This window comes from Merops nubicus, unplaced genomic scaffold, assembly GCF_000691845.1.
Source record: "Merops nubicus isolate BGI_N331 unplaced genomic scaffold, ASM69184v1 scaffold35603, whole genome shotgun sequence".
Lineage (NCBI taxonomy): Eukaryota > Metazoa > Chordata > Aves > Coraciiformes > Meropidae > Merops > Merops nubicus.
In genome coordinates, this window is record NW_008598839.1 from 1 (window position 1) to 9631 (window position 9631).

At 38.9% G+C, this 9631-nt stretch overlaps 1 protein-coding gene across 1 annotated transcript; it reads right to left on the minus strand.

Moving 5' to 3' along the window:
- Positions 1–101: 101 nt before the first annotated feature.
- PTPN21 (protein tyrosine phosphatase, non-receptor type 21) lies at positions 102–9481 on the minus strand (the record flags this gene model as incomplete). Its single annotated transcript, XM_008937197.1, has 7 exons — positions 102–1561; positions 3483–3567; positions 4060–4120; positions 6077–6156; positions 6880–6967; positions 9051–9139; positions 9365–9481. Coding segments are annotated over 7 exons (1980 nt in total), but the record flags the coding sequence as incomplete, so codon positions are not given.
- Positions 9482–9631: the final 150 nt, after the last annotated feature.

The window sequence follows — 9631 nt, forward strand, 5'->3', positions numbered from 1 at the left end:
TTCTATGATTCTATGATTTAAAAACCCCAGACTTCAAACAAAACCCCTACACAACTCCTGCTATGGAACAACCCAAAACAAGAGGAATAGTATCCACTTACACCGAGCGGAGGAAGTCCTTCCACAATATTCTTCTTCCCAGACAAAAGATCGGACACAGGCCTCTTCTTCACTGAATCTTTCCTTACTCTGTAACTCCCTGATGTTGTAAGATCAGATTCTGACATCGATGGAGTAAGCAGTCCTTCTCTTCTCTGTACCTGGCTTTCTGCTAGTAAATGAGAAGGGCACATATCTTTCATTCTCTTTTCTGTCTCTGTAATATGTAATTTAGGCTCGAGAATATGCAAAGGGCCAGCAGATGAAGCCACGGAGCTATAAGGGTAGTTCAGTACTGAATCATGAGGATAACCCCCCATAATGGATGAAAGTTGGGTTTGATCTTCAGGGAGAGGAGAAAGACCTGTAGTAGCCTTGTTTTCTTCTTCAAATTCTTCCTCTTCCTCACTACTGTGAATCAGCATAGTAGCATCTGAAAGGGTTTTCTTATGATCACAGTTCACACCTTCTTGCTCACTTTCTTTTTGTTTTGTTCTCTCCATGAGAATGTTGGGCTGTGATCCTTCTGAGATGACTCTGGGAAGAGCCACATCTGCTGCAGAAGCCGACATGGTCCTTTCTTTAATTCTCATTCCTTCAAAGCTGGGAGTCAAGCCTGCTATCTCAATGCTGTTCCTCTTCTGCAGCTGAGCATGGCGTGCCGACGTTAGAGGTTCGCTGACTTCCTGAAGAGAGTGTGCCACAGGCAGGCTGTCTTCCTGAAATGTCTGGACAGAATGGTGCACGCGCCTTGTGATAAGGTCTGGATTGCTGCTGCTAATGTAGATGTGTCTTGACAGGTCTGGAGTACTATTTGCAGGTCTTGGGTATGGGTATGGGGGAGGTGGTCGATAGACTTGGGTCTTCATTATATTTGGTGCCGGGTAGTCCTGAGCCTGGAGCTGCACGTTCGTCAGCTCGGGCACACTGACTGCCCCGACGACCGGGCGCTTCTCCGCGGGATAGGGGTAGGGGGCTTGGCTGTGAAAGCTGTAGTTCAGGCTGAAGGGGTAATGGCTGGCCTGTGGGGAAGCGAAGTGAGCGTGCTCACGTATTTCAGGCTGGCTGTAAACCAAAGCATCGGGCCTGCTGTAAGCGTACGAATTGCTGATGTTAAGGTTTCTCATTGAATGACTCTGCCTGTCTGTGTGCACCATCCCCCTGTTGAGCTGTCTCATCACAGTTTCATAGTCTGGCGTGGGACGATACGAAGGCGGGATCAGTGCGCTGTGTCTGTGTGATGGGACATAATCAGGCCTGAGGACATCGCTCCCAGTAATGCTTGGGTTAGAGGACATGGGGGACGGCTGCAGGTAATGCTGAGGATTGTTCAAGGAGTTTGTGCTATGTGCACTGTAGACACTACCGTTGCGGATCCGACCACTGTAGTCGTGAGGGGCTCTATCCAAGCTAGTCTGAGAATGACAGTAGAATCCATTCTGATTGCTCACAAACAGGTTATCTGAAAGCAAAGTTTAAGAACAATCTTTATGTCCAAGACATCAAACAAAGAAAACCTGTATTAAGATGTAGCTAACCAATGTCTAGGATTTTGAAAATCCCAGTTGCTCTTAGCTATGTAGTGAAATGGGAAGGAGGAAAAAACCCCACATCCCAGCTTTTTTCTTGTTGATACCTAAGGTACGTATACCAGAATAACCTATTATGTTCTTTCAGATGATGCAAATTCCTATTGGAAACCATTGTCTCAGTTTAAGAATGGCTTCACTCTGTTTAGGATAGGCTTGCTAAATTTCAGCCCAAATTAAACAAAATCCATATCAATCTTAAACCACACTTGCTGAAAGAACGAACATCTACACCAGGATTTGCACTAATCTAATGAGATCGGTTTAAACAGCAAGAAAACAAAAAAGCAAACAAGAGAAGCACCAAAACCTAGAAACACCCCCACATCAAACAAAAAAAACCCTACTTCTCTCCTCCAGGCCATAAGTAGATATAGTACCACAAGGCCTTAAAAAAAACCCTCAAGTTAACTTTTCTCCAGAAATTTTGGAGACAAATTTAAACCACCACCATATGGGTTTACCCATTTACATACGCACAATCTGATGAGTAAAGAAAATGATCTAACAGTTTATATATCCAATACACATTTAATAATTTGAATATTACTTCACTGCATGTACAGTTTGCCAAGATACAGAGGAGGACAATTCAGTCATTGCTTTAGATGCCTTTCATGATTTAACTTCAGGTTCATCAAAATAATACCTATACTTGCATTAATTTTTATTACAATCAAAACTTTTTTTTTGTGGAAAATTTTTTCAAGAATAGGACATATGCAGTAGCGAGCATCCAGCAATAATTCAACACTCTTTTGGAAAGAATTCAGCTGCATTCTGAATTTATATACCTATAGCTTCATGAATAACTCTATTCAGATAGAAAATGTGCTTACTCCCTTACCAGTGAACTGTTAAGAGTATTTTTTTATCCAGACAACTTCTAGGACTGGAAGGTCCCTATCAAAACTGAGGCAAATTTGCAAAAGATTAGATTAAGCCCCTCAGGGCAGGAACTTTGCTAATTAAAAACACAATGTGTAACAATTTAAAAAAAAAAAAAAAAAAGGGGCGGGGGGGGAGAAAAAGCAGCCATGACTCCACTGTAACCCGCTTAGATTAGGAGTTTAATTAAGATTCCTTGAGAATGCTAATTAGAGTTTACTTGGGGTTTTTTCCTCCCTTTTTTCAAACAAATGGAACAGGCTGCCCAGAGAGGTTGTGGATGTCCCCTCCCTGGAAGAGTTCAAGGCCAGGTTCATAGAATCATAGAATGTCTGGGCTGGAAGAGACCTCTAAAAATCATCCAGTCCAACCCCCCCACCATAAGCAGGGACATCTCCAACTAGATCAAGCTACTCAGAGTTTCATCCAGACTGACCTTGAATGTCCCCAGGGATGGGGCCTCCACCACCTGTCTGGGCAACCTATTCTAGTGGTCTATCATCCTCATATTGAATAACTTTTTCCTTATGTCTAACCTAAACCTACCCTTTTGTAGCTTAAACCCATTACCCCTCATCCTGTCACTACAAACCCTTGGACTACCAAACCAGGTTGGATGGGGCTTTGAGCAACCTGATCTAGTGGAAGGTGTCCCTGCCCATGGTAGGGGGGTTGAAACTAGATTATCTCTAAGGTCCCTTCCAACCCAAGCCATTCTATGATTCTACTTCTTATTAGCCTAAATGCCTAGAGTAACAGCAAGCACTTCAATGAGTGTTGCAGTATAAATCTGACTAATGTTCACCCTATGAATTTATTCCGCTCCAGCTAAAGTAGCTACAAATGCTAATTATAGATTTTGGCTTCAGAAGTTGTGTGGTGTGGCCCTGGATTCAATGAACTTACCTTGGGAGGATGCATACGGTTCAGTATAATGACCATTGTAATGCAGCTGAGGTGGTGGAGGCATCATGTAAGGCTGAGGCTTGGGCTAAGAAAGCAAACATCTTATTGTTAGTTAAAAGCTCATGATTTATTTTAAAAATAAGTCTTGATGAATTTTATATATACATATAACATATAAGATACACACATACATATACAAAGTCTTAGTCTTAAATAATTTCTCTAAATCTGCGATGTAAGTTTCTCCTGTGAGGTCATGCAAGAAATAATTAAAAAGAAACAAAACAACACACCACCAACCCAACACTGTATCTTGCCATCTGACATCTAGGAAAGCCTCCTAGATGAGACTCCTAGAGTCAGAGCAATTAAACTAAAAATAGAAGTGTTCAAAATACTTTCATTTGGATTATTTTAATTCCATTATTCAGATGTTACACAAGTCAGAAGCAGTTCCTGACATACTAGGCTCATCTTTTTCACCACTCATTTCATTCCACTGAAGTAAACTGATGTCCAATTCAAAATCAACTGAAATCCATAAAAATGCAAACATAAAGCTGTTCGCTCATCTTACCATAGACATCCTGGACGAAGACCGCCTCCTAACAGGATTCACTGTAACAGGCTGGGTTTGTCTACAGAAGAAATTTTACAGTGAGAGATGATTCCTAACTCCGCCAACGTCTATTTCAGATCTTGGAAAGTGTTCCCAAGTTCCATTAAAATTACTTTACATTCCTTGGAGCCAGGTCCTGTGTTAAATAGTCCACCCCCACAGTCTCAAAAGGAAACAGCTCCGTGCCTAAGCCACTGTCACAGACAGTATGAGCAGAATCACAAAACCAGGACCAAAATACCCCAGTTATTTCTTTGCCTCTTTTCTATGAAGTATAAAAAGGAGATATCCCTGAAGCACTGCAGCAGGGCAGAAAAAGCAGCAGAGGAACTGGAGGCTAGTTCCATACTTGAATCCTACATAAAATCTGATACTCTTAACTTACCTGTTCTATGTGACCAGACATAAAATTGTTTAACAGAATGTAATGTTACAGATGTTACAGGAACTGGAAAGCATGACAATAGTGCATGAGCATTTGCATGTTCTAGCATTCAAGCTAACAGTAATAAATGTTCATAATTTGCTGGGTTGCCTCCAATATGTAAGGTTCAGAAAACTTAAGGTCCTTTTTCCCCACCATACACTGCCCATGTACTCCACATCTTTCAGCAAGACAGAGATCAAAGGACATCAGAATAATACAAATGCAGGAACTGCCAGGTTTCAGAAAGAGAGATGACTTTTCAGCTCACCCTTTGGGAAGTGAAGGACGAGAAAGGATTGGAAAGCGTGGAAGGGAAAGAATGAGGGAAGATTTCTGAGATCCCTCATCAGTTGGAGAATCCAGGGAATCTCTAAAGACAAGGTACGTACAGATTAAAAAAAAAAAAAAAAAGGATTCAGTGTAAGGCATGCAGAAGATATTTTTCAGCAGAAGGACCAGATGATATGGAATCTTAAAGCACAGATAATCAGAAAAGTTTCTTTGAGGGCATTATCTATTAATGTTATCTATCACATGTTTGGTGAAAGGGTTAAAATAAGTAATCCAAGAGACTGACACTCATTACAGAATTACAGAACTGACATTATTCAGATAGCAAAGCACCAGTCCCACAAATGCAGTACTTCTACCAACATTTCTTATTCATCTCAAAAGGCTGCCAGGTTTACAAGCTTAGAGGTATGAGGTCTACTGTATTCCAAATTAATCTTGCTCTTCTAAAATAAATTAACATCAAACACAGTAGTGACTCGTGTGGTACAAAATATTCCATTATCTTTCCACTGGCCTCAGCAAATTTTGGGCCAACCTCTCCACAGCTATCTTCTTCTGTACAAAGATGAGGAAAGGAACATTTGGGAATCAGGCTTTTTTCTCATAGACTATTTACTGGGTCTAACTCCTGTTCTTGACTGAAGCAATTTAACCAAAAGAAAGCTGTTCCAGTGGAGTAGCTCAAATTCGAGCCCTTGATTTACAAGCTGGAGACCAGCCTGTTTAAATTTAATTTGATGAATTGTATTAAATTTACTTTGCATTGGTGCTACTTGAGCTACACAGATTCCATGGATATCCAAAGAACCACATACCTCTCAGCTGTCAATCCAGCACATTTCAGGAGTGCTTCACATACACTTCCTACCCTTCTAAAAGCCTCTAGAGTGTCCTTTTAGAGCAGTACACCCAAACTCAGGCCAAAATCTCAGTGATTCCAGCAGGTCACAAACACTCTAGCAATAGCAGACCTCAAAGCAACTAAAGTGTGCCAGAACTGAGAGCCAGCAGCAGGGGCCAAACACCACGACTATTGGTAAGACTTCACTGTTTAATATTGTCTTCTGCTATAAACCAGAATATGTGTGAAAAACTGATGATAAGTATTTTCTCAAAAAAGATTAAGAACAAAAAAACCCAAGTCATTAATTCATCTAAAAAGAACAGTAATGACACTGCAGAGGTTATAAAAGATTTCACTTCCCAATGGAAGCTTCAAGGGCACCAAGGCTTCGGCTATTGTATTCTACTTACAGGCTGCATTTATTTAGTCTGTAAAATTTGTGTCTAGCCACACACATCCTCCACACATATTTTGCTGTTTCCATATCTTCCTGCCAAAAACAAAACCAAAATTTGCATGTTAGGCCAAATATGCACACCCTTCAGTTGCTTTCAGACAAGCCACTGACATTTTTAAGATTAAATTAGCATTGACCAATTTAATTTTAATATAACTTCATTACTGTCACCATTTTTTTCCTAAAACTTTACTCTGTGGGCCCGAACATGCACTCTAGCCTAACAATTTAATTAGATTTATGAAAGTTGAAGCCTTGTTGAAGACACTCTTATCATTTGTGACAATAGCACAATTTACAGTGTGTGTGTATATCTATCTATCTATATCTCATGCCATAAGATTATCAACAGCTGCATGCTTGACAAAAGACAACTGGTAGGTGCTACATAAAATTGATTCTGCAAAGAATGCCATGGCCCATTCCAGCAAGCTCTAAGACCATATTTATCTTTAAATGTCACTGATTTAGAAGTCAAAATAAAAAAGCCAGAAATTTTATTGGAATGGATAAAAAGGCTTATGGCCACCTAGAAAAAACTTGTGTACATACTCAAAATAAAGGGTCAGGTTTTTAACATCTTCCTGTAGAGAGCTAGCCAGAGGTGGCATTGTTACTTTTAACTCACATATGAGGCAAAGTTGTTAAATATATAAAAAGCAGTTTTTATGCCATGAGTTAAATGCAGTCTTAATTTGTGCTTCCATTTACTGACATCTCAGTGGAAAAAAAAAATATATGTAAAAATCTACTCACAGTTTGGAATTGGATTGTCTCTTCTTTGTTTGCCAGCTCTAATGCAAAAAAGGATTTGTTGTGGGACATGTTGGCAATATCATGCCACCTGCAGATAAGAGGGAGAGAAAATGACTGACAAGCTCTGATTTTCAAGCCATGGAAAATTCAACTGAAGAACAGAACAACCACCAAGCAAATGGATAAAGAACCAAGGAAAAACAAAAAATTTAATCAATCTATCTGAATAAGTTGCAGACCATCACTTCCATCACTTCCATATCTATTAAATGACTGCTGAAAGGAAAAAAATGTGACTAACTTTTGAAGATGCCTAACATGTACAGTAATCACTGTATTACTTGTCTTCTACTCAAAATTGTGTCAAGTGTTTTTTTTTAAATCAAACTTAGATGAATTTAGTTATCAGCAAATTATAATGACCCCACTACTTGAAAGAAAACCATACATTCTAGAAAAAAAAACCTACCCTAAACAAAGGCATTATTATACATATTTCCTAGAACTCTATTGCATACTAATATAACAAAGAGTTTGATTGCATGAAATATAATACCATCTATTTATTGAACTTCTTGTTAAATATAAATGTAGTTTGATCCACTAGTATTACACTAGGGTAAATAAGGCCTGTATCATTGATTTAGTAAAAGAATATTTTGCAGTGCTCAAATACAGGGGAAAAAGCACGATCAATATACAGGACTCTAAAGGCATTTATACGTCTTCTATTTTCCTTATATAGATGGTTGATAGCATTTTCTATAGCCACTCACCATCATACGTTTGAGGCAGAGAAATATTCGTTTCCCCATTTTGACACGGAACAAATTTAAGGCCATGCTTCATAGGCATTTATGGATGTAATTATGAAATTACTGAAATCAAACTCAAGCATAACCCAGCCTTTGTAAATTGTAGTAGTGAATCATTTGTCTGTCCTTGCCACCCAGATATCATGATATAGCTATCCCCAGTAGAACTGCCCATAGTCACACAACACATAAGCAACAGAGCAGAAAACTGCATACTGAAATTGGAGTATGAATACTTCCTGATGATCTCCAATGTGCAACCTTTTTCTTATGTTTATACAGACACTGCACACATAAATCTTTGGGATGTTATGTGAAATGCATGGACGAAGTTTTATTGCTCTCTGTGTACGTGGAAACTCAGACAGCAGAGCTGTCTTTCTTGTTGCTTCACTGCAAACAAGAAAGAGTAGGGAACTTCTGCCACTCTACACAATTAAAAGGAACTTGACATCAGCTCTGCTATCAGCGGCAAAGATAGAGATTTTTATGAAGGAGAGTTAACAGTACTGAATTTATAAAGTCTATTAAACAAAACCACTCACAAAAAGAAACACAGTTGCTACTTTCTCTAACCCCAGAAATTCACCACGAGTTCCAGTAACTTTTGGATGACAGGATATCAAGATTCTGATCATGTTCAGCCAAATATTCAATTCTAAAATATTACAGTTAGCCAAGAATAAATATTCTCTAGCGATAACTACAGATTACTAAGATTTGCTAAAAAATAATATTGATACATATTTTAAAAAATTTATCCCAAATTCTGTTCAAAGATGCCCAAGCAATCCCTCTTGAAATCTGTGGGAATGAGGCCATTTCACATGAAGACTGAATTTTAACTGCTAGGTATGTTGCAAACACATCTGTCTAAAATTTGATTATCAGAACATTCAATAATAAACTAAAAAAAGTATGAATCCAAATTAATAAAACAAATGCTATCATTCGACTCTCCTTTCTTTTACATATAATATATGAAAGGAATGCCTGGATAAGTTTACAATTGAATATTTGTCAGTAAACTGATGTGTCCATCCCAGTATTTAAGATGTTCCGTGTGCAGAGAATTGCTCCTTTTTGACTCAATAAATGTTTTGCAATGGAACATATATTAAGTATTAAATTTTCATCTCTTAGAATTCATCTGGCTTAAAGAGATTCATCCTTCAATAAATGCATTGAAAAATTCCCATGGACTTCAGTATTTACTGTGGCATGAGAATTACATTACCATGTCTGTGTTTATCAAATGAACAAAAATACATTGTAACCAAGAGTCATTGATGCTAGTGAGGAACACACATAAAATAGGAAGTGAGCAAAGATATTTTAGGAAAGAGTAATACTAACCTAAATACAACAGGAGGACGGCCATTTTTGTGTTTCACAAAGATACCATCAAGACATGCACCAATGAATATATCACTTCCTTGGCTGTCCTATAAGAAGTTGCAAAAAATTATGCAAATACATAAAAAAAAAAAGTCTTTGAAAGCAAAGTTACATGAGAATCAACTATTTTCGCAATTTTGGGGGGAGGAAAAGGGGTAGTGTCGGTATTGGGTTTTATTTGTTTATTTATTTTTGCACGAATCAATCCTTTTTCCATAGGGGGGGGAAAAAGAGCAACTAAAGACAAAGACAAAGATCCATGGCCCCTTTACCTTTGCAGGATAGGTCTCTTCACCGTAGCCCTCCATCCTCTCTACTTCCTGCATATACAGCATTTCAGCGTCAGGAGGAGTAAGGCCTCTGCAAATGAAAGCGGTGGTCAGCCAGTACTGCCAATAAGAACAATCACACAATCACAGAATGTTAGGGGTTGGAAGGGACCTCTGGAGATCATGGAGTCCAACCCCCCTGCCAGAGCAGGACCATCTACTCTAGGGCACGTCACACAGGAGTGCATCCAGATGGGTCTTAAAAGTCTC